General features: G+C 37.4%; 2 protein-coding genes across 2 annotated transcripts; both read left to right on the forward strand.

Annotated features, from left to right (window-relative positions):
- The first annotated feature begins 881 nt into the window (after positions 1 to 881).
- Positions 882 to 3,871, forward strand: arl9 (ADP-ribosylation factor-like 9). The gene is made up of 5 exons (XM_046030009.1): positions 882 to 1,178; positions 1,311 to 1,318; positions 2,063 to 2,250; positions 2,369 to 2,544; positions 3,662 to 3,871. The coding sequence occupies exons 1-5, from the start codon at positions 1,068 to 1,070 to the stop codon at positions 3,836 to 3,838; spliced, it is 660 nt and encodes a 219-aa protein (XP_045885965.1). The 5' UTR covers positions 882 to 1,067; the 3' UTR covers positions 3,839 to 3,871.
- Positions 3,872 to 4,076: 205 nt separating this feature from the next.
- LOC123957263 (testicular haploid expressed gene protein-like) lies at positions 4,077 to 14,143 on the forward strand. Its single transcript, XM_046029940.1, has 8 exons — positions 4,077 to 5,786; positions 5,870 to 5,900; positions 6,778 to 6,834; positions 7,319 to 7,453; positions 9,257 to 9,379; positions 12,130 to 12,271; positions 12,986 to 13,120; positions 13,637 to 14,143. The coding sequence occupies exons 1-8, from the start codon at positions 5,768 to 5,770 to the stop codon at positions 13,766 to 13,768; spliced, it is 774 nt and encodes a 257-aa protein (XP_045885896.1). The 5' UTR covers positions 4,077 to 5,767; the 3' UTR covers positions 13,769 to 14,143.
- The last annotated feature ends 577 nt before the right edge of the window (positions 14,144 to 14,720 follow it).

The raw sequence follows: 14,720 nt of genomic DNA on the forward strand, positions 1-14,720 counted from the left end.
CAGGGCAAAATGAAAATGTTAAATTAAATAAGATCAATAAAGTATCTTTGTCAAAAGGTTTTCAGTCCAAAATATTCTGGAATAAATTCACAAAAATCACACCTGTTATCCTTATCCACTTTAAATATGCAGCAAGCATACTTGCATATTTCCATTTTATGCTACTTTATACTTCTACTCCACTAAACTGATTTGCCAATATTAGTTACTTTGCAAATTTAGATTGCTAATACAAAATATAAATAAACTATTATCATTGATTAATTAATTACATAATTGCCTGGTAGTATTTAAAGCACTTGGAATTAGCTCTAACATTTTCCAGCTCCAACATTGCGATGCTTACATGTTAAAGCATTGCTAATTATAATCCAGTGATATATATTATTCTGAAATTGGCCATTCTGCATAATACTACTTTTTAGTACTTTTGGTACTTTAAGTAGCACTTCACCGCACTAAATAGCACTTTAATACAATAATTTGCACTTAATTGCATTGAATGGCACTTTACTGCATAAACTTCATTTTATAGCATAAATAGCACTTTACATAACCGTTTAGAAAATTGTGGTGTATTTTATATTAAGATGTTGAAAATTGTGGTGTCTTTTATATGATATCGTGTTTTATTGTACATTTATTGTGTTATTTTTGAACATTGTGACGACCTGCCTGGGACTACAGATGGAAAATTTATTTGGAAAATTCTGTCATATTTACATTTTAGATAAGTTGTCCGCACTGCAAATAAATAAATAAATAAATAAATAAATACATACTTGGTAAAAAGAAGAGTTCTGTAAACATCGTGAAAATATTTTAGGAATAATGGCGCCCTCAAGCGGTGACATTGTAACACTGCATCAACAGAAAGCCCCGCACTTCATCCCGGAAATATCGTTTGAAGAAGTTCCTCCTGTGCTTCCTGTCAGTTAATCCACTTGTTGAGGAGACGAGGGGGGAAAAAAACCTTTAAGCTTCACCAGAAGTCGCAACAATGGCGGAAACCGGCGGATAAAAAAAGAAGCAGCAGTTAGTAAAACAAAACCCGGCGGCTGAGCACCATGTTCGGTTTCAGAGAAGCCGGTGTCCTCGGCGCCTCCGTGGCTCTTGCGGGGGGACTCGCCTATCTTATCTGGAACTACGCGTCTTCCTACGGGGAGAATAAACCTGAAGCCTAATATTTTGGGCTTCAAGCTATTTTAAGACATCACTTAGTTAAGATAACTGTAATCGACATTTTTCACCATTTTCTTACATTCTATGGACCAAAAGACTAATCAATTAATCCAGAATATAATCTGCAGATGCGTTGGTAATGAAATGTTAGTTGCAGCACTAAAATAACCATACAATTATATACAATTAACATAGATTAATATTTAAACTCATAGCCAGTCCTTTTAGCTTCTTATTTGGAAATTTATTTTTGCATTGGCCGCTGGGCAAAGTATTGTAGTTTTTGAGTACTTAATGATAAATCTGCATCTCAGAGAGCTGTGTTTAAATTATATATCAAATTAATTGGTTGATGTCCAGAATTATTGATAACTACTAACAATACAATGCAACTAACAACCGTTGTCATCATCGATTCATCTGCAGATAACTTTCTTGATGAATCGATTGTTTGGTTTATCAAATGTCAGACAGTAGTGAAAAGGTCCCATTACAGGGACGTCTTCAAACCAACAGTCTAAAACCCAAAGATATTTAATTTACAAAGAAATAGCAAAATATGTTTTGCAGTTTTTTTTTTAAATTTAGCTTGATTTAATTAAACAGTGACTCGATTACCAAAATTGTTGCTGTGTTACTGATATAAACTGTAATTATTATTAATACAGATAATCTTAGACTTATGCTTTAATCTGTGTCTGTTTTTTGTGCGGCTACTTTAGGTTATATATTTTAATTTGAAAAGTTCAGCTTATTTTTCTAAAGGTTTATAGGGAATAAAGTGTCTTGTTTGGTATTAGATAAGCAGCTTTATGTTATCAGTACAGTTGAGATAGTACCCAGCCCTAATCTGATGTGTGTATGTGTGTGTGTGTGTGAGCGCGCTGCAGTCTAGGCCTGCTGAGTCATCAGGAACACAGGTGCTGGTTCTGGGTCTTGATGGAGCAGGTAAGACCAGCCTGCTGCACTGTTTGGCCACCAGCAGCCTCGAGCTGGACTTGCAGCCTACGCAGGGCTTGAACGCCCTCTCCATCAACCGAGAGGATCTGCAGATCGAGTTCCTAGAAAGTAAGTCTTAAGTCTTAGCTCTTGTTCACGTCAAACAAACAAGTCACTTCTGCTTCCAGTCAGTCACAAGTTTGAGCAGCGAGTCGGTGTCACAGTCGTCTGTCTGTCTGTCTGTCAGTTGGAGGTAAAGAGGAGCTCCGGCCATACTGGAAGAAGTACATGCCCAGGGCTCTTGTGCTGGTGTTCGTGGTCGACTCCTCAAGCCCACAGCTCTTCCCCCTCGCTAAGATGCTTTTGCATGAGCTGCTGGCCTCTGACCCCCACCTGCCTTTAATGGTACTGGCCAACAAACAGGTGAGCATGACACAAAAAACACTCAAGACCTTTTTCAACAAACGCCTGCAGGCCTCTTGTCCTCAAAGAACCTTGCACAGTTTATAATTAGAGACTTTCAATGTAGCTTCAGTTTGTGTTCAGATGGGCTGCAAGTAAGAATTCCTTTCTGAATTAATTTATGAAAGATTTGGATTTTTAAAAAGTCCTAAAATAGTGAGAAATGTCCATCACAGTTTCCTAGGGACCAATGTGACGTGTTAAATATCCTGTTTTGTCCGATCAAAACTCAATAACCCAAATTTTTTCAGTTTGTTGTTAGAGAATACTAAGAAAACCAGAAATAATTCGCATTTGGAACCAGAACAGAGGGTGTAACCAGTAAATTGTTAACATTTTTGCTTAAAATAACTTAATTATTAATCGTTTATCACCAATTTTTTGTCAATTGATTAATTGACTAATTGTTTATGGTCCAGTGTTTTGATAGGACTTCATTGTTCAGATTATTTGAAGTTTTCTGTCTGAGGTCTGTATGTTTTATTACACTATTATCATAAGGAAATTCTGTTTAGTTTTTACAAGGTTACTCCTATCAAATTAAATGAAATATATGATATGAAAACATACGCTCACCCTTTGTGTTATCGAACTTAACAACTTTTTCCATTAAAAAATAACCAGAATTCACACATTTATATTTATGATTCTTGGCTTTTGCAGTACTTGTGAGAAAATAATCTGCAGATGCGTTGGTAATGAAATGTTAGTTGCAGCACTCATTTTATTTTTTTCTTTTCTTTTTCTGTTTATTGTGTGAAATCACCTTCTGATTCAGCAGGAAAATATTTGATCAAAATATTAATATTTTGTCCATGAGATCTTATAGGTACAGATTCTGAACATGAATCAACTCAACATCTATTTCTGCCTTTTAATCCAACAAAAGGCTGATAATGAATCTTTGTGGACTGTAGGAAAACCTTAAATTCAGACAAAAATGAGCAGGCTTTTGGAGTCCCAAGATTGAAAGAAAGGAAAAGATGATGCTTTATTTACCTAATCTGAAAATACGTTTAGTTTAAATAAGTTAGTTTCCTCGCTGTTTTGATATCTCTTGTTTGGCTCGTGTTTCCAGGACCTTCCAGGAGCTTGCAGCATTACTGACCTCCACGATGCTCTGTCTCTGTCCGAGGTCGGAGACCGCAGGTTGTTCCTCATCAGCACCCATGTGAAGCAGGGAGAGGCAGAGCTCAGCTCAGGCGTTCAGGATGCTCAAGACCTGATCATCCAAATGGTTTGTGACCGTAGATAAAACGCTCTCGGTCAAGTTGGTGGCTGTCACGTAGTCCTGTGTATTTTTGATCAAACTGAATCCGTTCTTTGCACCTTTTCACTAAACAGTTTCACTACAACAGGTTGGCTGAAACTCTAATTTATTTATGAGAACATTTAAACTTATTTGTTGTTGTTTTTTTATTAGTTTATCTTCTTCACCAAAGATTTCTTTTCATTTCATCCAAGCCGATGATGAGTTTCATCAATTGAGCCTTAAATGTTTCACTTTACAAGGCTGTTTCTGGTGACTGTTACTTTGTGATGATGGTACACGAAGCAGTTCAGGTCCTGCCTTCAGGTTTTATTGCAGATAGTCAGACGGTACAAAACCAGAGTGGATTTATTTCAGCCTGTAGATTCACTCAGGCCATCTGTGTAGCTGCTGGGAGCAGCTTTATCACCAGCGATGAGATAACACTCTGTTAAGCGTCACACACAGCTTGTTGTGCAGGCAAACAAAAATGAAAAGCACTGTTGGCTGTAATGGAGTTTTGTCATTTAGACTGGATCATAATTTTCTTCATGTGTCATGATCCAAAGAATATTTAATACCTCGACAGGGAGACTTAAAGCTGTACTCGGCAAGGTTTTCATAAGAAAATAAATCCATCAGATCAACTCAGAGTAAGTGAGCCTCCCATCCCTTATATGATTGCTTGGGGTTTAAATCTTTATTTCTCAAACAGTGACCTCTTTTTGCCATTTGGGGCCGCCAACAAGCAATCTTGACTAAAACAGCTTTAAGAAGAAAGAGGCCTTAAATTTGTGGTACCTGTTGACAAGCTTTCTGATGTGCCGTTAATATTTTAAGTGATTGAAATAAGCAGCATTTCAACAGGACACCACAACTGTTTAATGTCTAAATAAAACAGTTGCCGAATGATCCAATTTAATATTGAATGATCACCTAGTCACCAAAGCTTAACACTATACAATAACTTTCTTACTGCAGAAGTGTTATTGTTGGATTACAGCTTTAAAGACATTGTTACTTTCATGACACAGGTTTATTGTTACAAACTTTGATAAGTGTTTTGTCCTTATCTTAAAAAGGAAATTTACATTATTTATCTTTTAAAAAGGGAAAAAAAAACAAGATTTAGATTTTTCCAGATGTCTTTTGGACATGTCTTGCTCCTTGTTGTTTTGTCTTAATATTCGGATAAATCGGTAAATTTGGTAAATTCTCTGTCTGTTAACTTCGGGATGAAGGTGAACTACATTGTTGACCAATTTTGAGGAATGTAAAGGTTTCAAAAAGCACATTAAAAAAAATTGTCATCCAAAGTGTCAATATCGAAACATGTCCTACATTGTACACAGTACAGATTCTTGCCAGTTTGATATAATATCATATACAGGTTTTTTGTTTGTTTGTTAGTTTTCAAACTTAAATAAACTGTTTCCACTAAATTGATTGGTGTGACTTGTTGAGCTCATTGTGATTGCGAGAATGTAACTTGTGCCCTTCTACAGACAGGACAGTCTCTCTCCATCAGGACACCCTTATGGGTATAAAAATAATAACTGATTATTTGGTAATGCAGACAGACTCCTCAAAAAGCCTTGTCCTAACATAGCTGCTGGTTAATATGTCGTCAGGCCATCAAAGTAATTTCATATCTGGAATCTGATCCAAACACACGGCGGCTCTCCAGAAATACTGCAGCAGCCGCTCTCACCGCTGACCTCAACGTATCAGTTTCTTTTTAACGTCCTGCCTCGGAAGACTTGAGACAGTAAGATGGATGGGTTCAGTGTGCAGACTCCAGTTTCAAGGAGTCCTCAGGTGTGGAGTTGGTAGCTAAGGACTCCTGGCTCTGTAACAACAGCAGGAGATTAGTGTGACACCATCAACAGACAGCACGCCGACACATCCAGCCTGCTGCTTGTGCTGCATGTTGAGATGGTGTCTGGAAAACAAGGTAAACATACTCATTTTTATCTGCAACACAGTCTTCAAATATGTATTTTAAGTCCTAATTTCTCCTGTTGTTGATTCTTGCAGGGATTCAGTCCAGATTTGGTCCCTCTGACAGGTGAAGTAACATAATTTTTATTAATGCCTTACTTTTTCATATCCAGCTACTGTGGCTTACATCTAAAGGTTCACTCGTCTCAATAAGTTTGTTATAAATAAGTGTGCTTGTGTGCTTCATTTGTTTATTTACTTGTCACATTTATATATTTAATTGTATTTACTGAAGTGTGTGTGTATATATAACACTATACACATACAGGCCTAGTTAGTTATAGTTAAAACTAATGAATTAACGGTTGAAATAGCCAAAAAGAAAATTTCACTTACTTTCGGTTTCTTACCTTTTTTTGGTAAAAGTTTATTTTAACCCCTCTATTTAGCATTACAAGCAGTATATAAATGTTTAATAGGCTGTTAAAAGCACATTATGTAGTTGTAAGCTGATATATGGTATTTTATTGTTTTAAGTATTTTATGTAATGTCAACATCTTTAACTCTTCTTGTGAAGCATCCATAACTGGATGCTGGTAGATAAACATGATTAATGACACTATAGTATAACACAGTTGTAATTATATAAAATATGTCTTCATAGGAGAAGTTATGATTGTTGATAATACTGTACAATAATAGACAAGTTTTCTCCTTTTTTCTCCTTCAGTAAGTTTTGCAAAATGTATGCCCCACTGATAAATCTTAACAGTTTTGTCTTTTGAGTTTGTTTGGTGGTCACAATGAGGTTTAGAGTCTGAAGCCAACTTTTTGACTGAAGAGTAAGTCCAGTTTTTGGACATCACAGCTCTGCCAGAAAGAAGAAAACCCTCATCAGAGTCCCAAAACCCACAAAATATTGCATGTTCCCCTCTGTGTCCAAAGTCTCTGAATTGCATTCTTATTTAATGATGATTTGTGTTATGTTGTGTTTTTTGGGCAGAATCTTGGTTCTGGCACAGCACAAAACCTCAAAAACTGTTTGGGCGACGACTCCTTGGTGAGTCATGCAACATTTTTCCTCTTGATTAAAATGTTAAAATTAAAAGATTCTTTCTTACATGCATGAAAACAAACAGAACTTTTCTGAGTGGCCTCTGCTCATTACATATTTACAGTCTGAAAACATTTTCAGCATTGCAGGACATGTTCGGTTCCAGCTGTTACATCATATGAAATTGCATGTTTGTTCATTGATCTAGTGTGAAACTGACTCCAAGAATCCAGGAGCCTCTGTGGTCAGTGTTTCCTTCCTTGAGTGCAATTTCTCTAAACTGCACAATTAAACACAGATGTCTGGCACACTTTGAACGTGTGGTTGAAAGGGCAAAACAATGGAAACATGAACAAAGGTCACATTTGATTTGAGGTATCATTCTTTCATTTAGTAATCGCCTGCTTGGAAAATATTTATTCTGCTTCTACACCAACATTTACATCATCGCAGCTCCTTATTGGAAACTTGTCATCTTTTCATTGATCAGTGAGAAGCTGAGCTGGGGCAACCAGGAGCCAATATGGCCCGTCTCCGCTCCAGCGCTCGGAGCTGTTCCAAGTGCAAGAATCCAATACCTAGCCAGGCACAAAAGAGACTTCTCAGCAAGGGAGGACCACCGGAGGTAACTGTAGCCTGTCTGCACCCCAAACATTATTGATGAGTCTATGAAAAAGGCACGAGAGGGAGGGGTGTTTGTATTCATGCTCCAGAGGACTGTACGCAAGCTTTTCATGTTGTGCTGCATCTACAGATTTGAGAAAATGTTTGCAAAGCTGACGGGTAATGACTTGATGCTCTTTGGCACAGAGTTGATTCAGGAAATGCAAACTGCAAAGTGATGTTCAGGACTGATGCCAGTTGCATCCCGTTCAGAGGTGATCGCCCCTGAGAGCTGTCAGGCTCAATTAGTGGACGAGAAGCTGTGATGGTAGTTCAGCTCCAGAGGCTTTTATTTTGTATGTTGTTTGGCTGTATCCCCGCCTCAGCTGTCAGATTAAAAGCGCAGTAATATGCAGTGAAATTCAATCAGGAGCCCACACAGGAAGTGCAGCTCCCAGAACAAATAAGAACAATTTACTGTAATTGAAGATGACCGCAGTCACCTGCTGCTTTGGGTTGAAGCAGGATGTTCATCAGAGATTCATGGAAGAGCTGTTGATGAATACATACAGTATGCACATATTGGCTTGATTTGCATAGATTAATTGAATATTAAACTTGGATTGTGATGAATACTTCTGTTCCACATCTAATCACATCACTCTGCAGGCAAGAAGTCCATTTTGTTCATTTCTAATCTGATTATCTGGCAGACTGTCTGGCCCTGCTCCACTAGTTGTTTTTTTTTTTTTAACACAATATCACAATATTATTAGTATCAATTGTTGTTTATGCCAGACTCCCAAATGGTGTAAAACAGAGACAAGCAGAACATCCTCACAATTGAGACGCTGGAAACAGTGAATATTTGGCATTTTTGCTTGAAAAATTACAATCGATTATTAATTATTGAATCAATTATTCAAGTGTTTGCAGATTCAGGGCTCACCAGTAGAGAGTAACATTGAGGCTGAGTACTTACCGCAGTGGCCTGGGTTCCTTGTCATCCCCTACTTCTCTTTTTCCTATTTCTCTCTTCAGTTGTAACCATCAATAAAGGCAAAAATGCCAGGAAAAAAAGTAGTGCCTAATATGTCAATTGACAGAAAATATTCTACTATTTTGATAATTGATTAACCTTTAAAGTCAAACAAAAGCAGAAATGGGAAATATTTGAGATTTTCATATTCCCAAATGTGAGAATCTGCTGCTTTTCTCTCAGCCCCAAGTGCACTGGTTCTTAGGGAAGATGCAAAATGCAACAAAATGTTAATGTTAAAATTTCCTAACACTGCTGCACACTTTAAGCAAACGTTACTCAGACAAGAGTAAATAATGCATTTGTTGGGAACTATTTTCCGTGGAATTGTGTCAAAACAAACCAGAGACAATACTTATTAGTAGGATCAATTTATAGATGATGTTTTTTATGGCATTTGTTGACAATAAGAAAAATATAAAATAACACCAGCATCATCTTTTACAGTTCTGAGAAATGATTTTGCAGAGACGATACATTCCTTAAACATTTGACTACATATTTGCTTTAAGAGCAAAACTATGAGTCAAAATGAAAATGTCAGCAGGGACCATTTGACCTTGGTTATGTGTCATCTAAGTGTTTAACGAACTTAAATGGTTTATGTGGGTGCAGATGATTTTCCACTTGTACCACCGTCATCAGCCACGCACTGACGCTTTGACCATTGTTCTGCATCCCCCCCTCCTCCTCCTTTCTCCTGGCTCAAGACATTCTTTTGTCCCAGACGCACAACACAAAACACAACATATAAGGGATGCAGTAATAGCTTCCATTTTCCTGCAGGAAGGAGGAGGAGGCGAGCTTCTTCAGGAAGACCCAGCGTCGTTCCTCCAGGACATCCCAGTACGAACACATTGTCCGCTTGTCAACACCTAAAACCAGGAGCTGCAGCTCCCAGGAAGCAGGGTAAAAGCCTCATTAGACATCAAACGCAACTAGTAAAGTGAGAACAAGTGGAGCTCAACCAAACAGACCCAGGTCAAATGAGTGTTCTGATGTTTAGTGATATTTGAAAGCCAATAGTGGCAGCTTTGGAGCTCAGTAAGCAATGGTTTTCTTTGGAAATCATCAGTGAAATAATACATTCACTCACTATTATTGCAGCAGTCATCATAAATCTGTTTTTAAAAATAGACAAATAAACATACAAATAGGTACATATTGTAGGTCAATTCTGATCTACACTGTCTTCTACATGGTAAAGTTATGTTAGAAGTATACATTTGTAGGTTAAAAGACCTCTACAGTAGATGCATGGATTACATAGAACTGGGCCTTTTGCCATGGAAGTTATATGTAACCATCGTTTATTGTTTGTTTGTATCCCCTAAGCCACAGGGGTGTCCCATAACCATTGTATTAACTTAATTTCAGTGGGTATTTCAAAGTACAGTTAGAATGTACTTCATATTGAAATTGACTAAATGCTGTTGCAAACATCTTTTAACCATGTTTTGTAGTTTTGAAATTGGCATCTTTTCATCAGCAGATCAATTGTCGGCTGCCGTCTACGTAATTCCGTATCTGGTTGCGATTTTGTAAGATGAGATATTAGCTTGTCAGTGTGCATTATTTTAAACACTTTTCTCACCACTTATTACATGTAAAGCTGTAAAAATCACAGAAAGGATTAGGTGATTAGTTATTTGTCAGACAATTGTAAATTTTGAGAATCGATTGTTCGTTCAAGACGGTGGTTTCCAATCATCGTGGCGGAACTCACAAGGGGACTCCAACCTAAATATGAGGGGGTCACAAGATGATTAAAGGACTTAAAAAAACTACATTTTTTCCGTTACTCAAAATAATGACCATAGTCTTCTCACTGTTGTCTAATTTCTGCTTTTTTCTTGGGAAGTACTGATTACTTTCACCACCGCAGGCGAAGAAATCATTCGAAGGAAACAATCTGAGGAGGAAAAACATTCTTTGGTGACTGCTCACACCGCAGCTATAACCTTTTGATGAGTGCTCACAAATAGACATTTCTTACTTTAAGGGGTTACAAGCCAAAAACCTTGGCAAACATTGGTTTTAAGTTATTTATCAAGCAAAAATCCTTGATCAATTTATCAGTTCTGTCTTCTCAAATGTGAGGATTTTCTGCTTTTCCCTGTTTTATATCATTGTAAACTGATTATATAAAATTTTAAACACACCGACTCCACTCTTTGAGGTATCTGTTTTAGAGATCATTTCCACATCCAGCTCCATCCATTGGACCTCCATGTCATTTTTTAGCAGATTTGTGACTCAAGACTCCAAAGCTTTTATTCCCGCTCAAGGGAGGGTCCATGTACAAACCAAAGTCTGGAATTTAATCGCAGCAGAATATAACGTATCATATAGTTAAATATGAGAAGGCCAAGCAGAGGCTCTGTTCCAACACTAACGTCCTCTACGCTGTGTGAGGAAGCCAACATTTAGACATCTGTTATTTCAGTGTCTGACTGTGGGAGAGCGAGGAGCGGAGACAATAGAGCTTATTGTCCAAAGTCCAGGACCCCTGGGACGCTCGCAGACAGCCGCGGAAGTCTTTTTTATAAATCCTGAACACAGCAGCAGAACATGCTGCAGGACATGAAGAGAGATTCATACAGGGTTTACATTCTGAATTCAATACACAAAATTTACATTTGCTTTTGGGATTTAAATAGTAGACATAACATTGATTGCTGTTTTTAATGCCCTGAAGCCAAAAAATAATAATAATCCCCCGCAGTCGAAACTTAATCCTCTAATCTTGTCGCCCCAAAAAAACAAAACAAAAAGAAAGCGAAATAAATTAATAAACAAGACAAAACACAACGCAGCACAAGCCACATGGCAGAAAGTCTAAAACTTTTCCTTCTGAAATTAAATACGTGTCCACGTGGAATCAAAGTCCTTCCTTCACAAAATGATTACTCTAGTGAAAGTTTCTGCAACTATTTTATGGCTTGCTAATAATATTTATCTTTACTAATTAGTCACTTGTTATATAGGGAATAATATGTGTAAAGTCAAATAATATACTCAAACAGCCCGCTGTTATGTGTTATAGTCATCATTGGGCGCAGATGAGGTGCATCCTTCAAATGTCAAGGGCTCTGTTACAGAGAGTTTTAGCTGATATATTTAGTTAAATTTTTTATGAAAATACATCTTTTATTTGGCGTCATCTAGGTTTTGAAGTCCTTTATGTTTTGTCAAATGTCATTCTCATATTCTCTATATCATCATCATTCTCAACTTTTGGGCCGCCTTAATTAGATAGTGGGAGAAATGGGTATGACATGTAAGAAACCAAAGCAAGGACCTTGCAATTTCATTTCATCTTAACCGCTATGCCAGAAGGACACCTCATCATATTCTACATGTAAGGTCTACTTTCTACTGGGCTTACTACTATATTCAGCGACCTTTTTTCTCTTTCTGTCTGTGTGATTCAGTTGAAAGCTCCAGGATTATTATGTGGGCCTTAAGTTTAGGATGTTAAACACAGACATTAGAAAAATTGAGATTTTGAGGACAAAGTTATAAAAGAGAATAAAAAAAAAAAAGTCATAATATCATGAGAGAAAAGTCATTCATTCAGCTTATTGAGAAACCACTTGACTTCTCACATTTATTTGTAGCAGTATATATATATAACGGTTTTCCTGCTGGTCCCACAGGCCTCCTCACACATCCCAGTGTGAGAATAACTGTCCTGTTTGGCACGTTGATCCCAAAGGTATAACTGCAGTGATCACACTTAGACTGCTGCAGCTCTCCAACCCCAAACAGAACCATCCAGACTTCCAGAGCAACAGAGAGGTAAGATCCTAACACCGTTACACACAGAGAAATCCCACAGGAAATGTTAACTGATGTCAGCTGACAAGTTGCACCTGCATTAACTATCTAACTGATTAGATGGATTTTAAGTAGACCTTAATACAGAATCTTCAAGCGTTCTTGTGTTATCAAAATCCTCACAGTCTACTGGCGTTGAAGAGTAATATGGCAATATGATGATATACTGTAAGACACCGGAAATATGTCAGCCGTCAGAGATTTTGAGACGCCAAAGTACCCTTTCTTTTAATATATCTGATTGTATTAGAACGTTGCAATGCAATCCTGCAAATCCATTGATAAAATAAAGTGCCTTCATTGTCATGTATTTATTTAAATCACAGGATTAGCTGATTTTAATTATATAAACTATAAAATATTTAATTACCAGAAAATATTATTATGAGGCAGTACATGTTGATACTATGATATGAAATTACATTATTAGTGACAGAGATTTTATCACTTTTAATTGTAATATGCATTTGGTCATAAATGTAAGGAATGATGACCCATTGAAATATGATACTGGTAGTACTTTTCTGAAAACTGCTGGACAGCAGATCAAATCAAAACAAACGCAGACCTTCTTCAGCCAGTTTTTCTTCAACTGATGGTTGTTACTATGTTACCTTGTTAGATCATAACCAAGTTTATTAAGTATTTTTTCCTCCGTCTGTTTGTGTACCACAGAGTGTTGCATCCATCGTTTCCTTTGCTTCCAAGACGGCTCGAATCTCTCAGCGACTGGCCCAGCTGTCACTGCCCAAGCTGAAGGAGAGCAACATCTGCAGTGAGCTCGGCCGGCCGGAGGAATCAATCTGGACTGTAAGAGTGCCTAGTGACCTATCATTTAATTATTTATTGGAGCATTTCATTTTGAATTCTGTCAACATTCTCAGATTTTCGTGATGCCAATGAAATAACAATAGAGTTCAGTAGTTTGTGTTTACCATTCTTTCAAAACAGTCTTGGATGAAACAAACATCGAAACAAAGCAAGAACAGTTTTTTGCTTGGCTGTATGCTTGACACCACACGGTCAATTAAAAAATTCTCCAGCTGTTTGAATCAGCTCTCTGTCATGGACCGTAGATTTGTTTTCACATAATGAATGGTTCTTTCAATTCATTGTGGAATTTTCCAATCAGTCTCATCAGCCCAATGCCTATTCAAAGCACCCTCTGCTTACATGCAATTGCCAGATTTCTATTGCATCTGTCCTCATGATCTGTGGTTTTGCAGTCTGGCTCTTGTTTTAAAAAATGAAAAACTTAATGACGGACAAAAAGGCTCTGATTTTTCTCCTAGAAGCCCTTTCAACACTAATTTTCCTCTAAATAAGGTTTCAAGAGCAGCGAGGAGAGCCACAGTAAGTGCTCGTGTTGAAATGCTGGCGATGCCAAAAAAGCTTTCCGAAGACTACATCCCTCCACGAGAACCAGCACGGAGCCCAAAAAACGTCCAGTCCGCTTGAGCTTCATCCCTCAACACCTCAACCAAGTCAGTGCTTATCTAGTTTGTGCCCTTTTGGGAAGCTAATTCAACAACAGCATAAACCGGCAAAATGTTGACAATATGCAGAAGTTTCTGAAATGATGTCAAGTTGATATAGATCTTGATTTTACAGTAGATGATCAACTTCTTCTTGTGCTTTATTTAGACTGGCGCCCAAGATCCTCCTATTAAATGTTCTTCCAAATTCTTGTGAGCTAATAATCTCGATACGGCTTTTGTTTGCTGACAAAGCAAGTTTTTTTGTATAAATGCAATAAAACACCATAAAACCACAAAAAGAGGAGAAACCCGACATGTAATTACAAACTCCAAACAAATGAAGGAAAAATCATGATGAGCAAAGACACCAGCATTTAGTAACATGATCTAAATGACAGCACGAACATTCATATAAAACTGTAAATTACTACATTGTACAAAACAAAGCTGATAGAATATAAAAGTGTTACAGTGGGGGAAATAAGTATTTGACCCCTTGCTGATTTTGCAGGTTTGCCCACTTACAAAGAATGCAACGATCTATAATTTTAATCATATGTACATTCTAACAGTGAAAGACAGAATCCCAAAGAAAATTCCAGAAAATCACATCATATGAATTTATAAAAATTGATAACCATCTGATGAGGAAAAACAAGTATATGACCCCCTACCAAACAGCAAGTATTCTGGCTCCTACAAGCCAGTTAGTCTTTCTTTAAGACACAGCCCCAATCCCAACCAATTATCTACATCAAATACACCTGCCTCACCTCGTTACCTGTATAAAAGACACCTGTCAACACCCAAACAACCAGCATCCAACATCAGCACCATGGGCAAGACCAAAGAGCTTTCTACGGACAATCAGGGACAAGATTGTTGATCTGCACAAGGCTGGGATGGGCTACAAGAGAATCGGAAAGCAACTT

The sequence above is a fragment of the Micropterus dolomieu genome, linkage group LG19, assembly GCF_021292245.1.
Source record: "Micropterus dolomieu isolate WLL.071019.BEF.003 ecotype Adirondacks linkage group LG19, ASM2129224v1, whole genome shotgun sequence".
NCBI classification, from domain to species: Eukaryota; Metazoa; Chordata; class Actinopteri; order Centrarchiformes; family Centrarchidae; genus Micropterus; species Micropterus dolomieu.

Coding starts and splice junctions, on each gene's coding strand:
- LOC123957263 (XM_046029940.1), top strand. Junction 5,901..6,777: donor AGATTTGGTCCCTCTGACAG/GTGAAGTAACAT, acceptor TTTTTTGGGCAG/AATCTTGGTTCTGGCACAGC. Junction 6,835..7,318: donor GTTTGGGCGACGACTCCTTG/GTGAGTCATGCA, acceptor TTCATTGATCAG/TGAGAAGCTGAGCTGGGGCA.
- arl9 (XM_046030009.1), top strand. CDS start 1,068: ATGTTCGGTTTCAGAGAAGCCGGTGTCCTCGGCGCCTCCGTGGCTCTT. Junction 2,251..2,368: donor GCAGATCGAGTTCCTAGAAA/GTAAGTCTTAAG, acceptor TCTGTCTGTCAG/TTGGAGGTAAAGAGGAGCTC. Junction 2,545..3,661: donor TGGTACTGGCCAACAAACAG/GTGAGCATGACA, acceptor TCGTGTTTCCAG/GACCTTCCAGGAGCTTGCAG.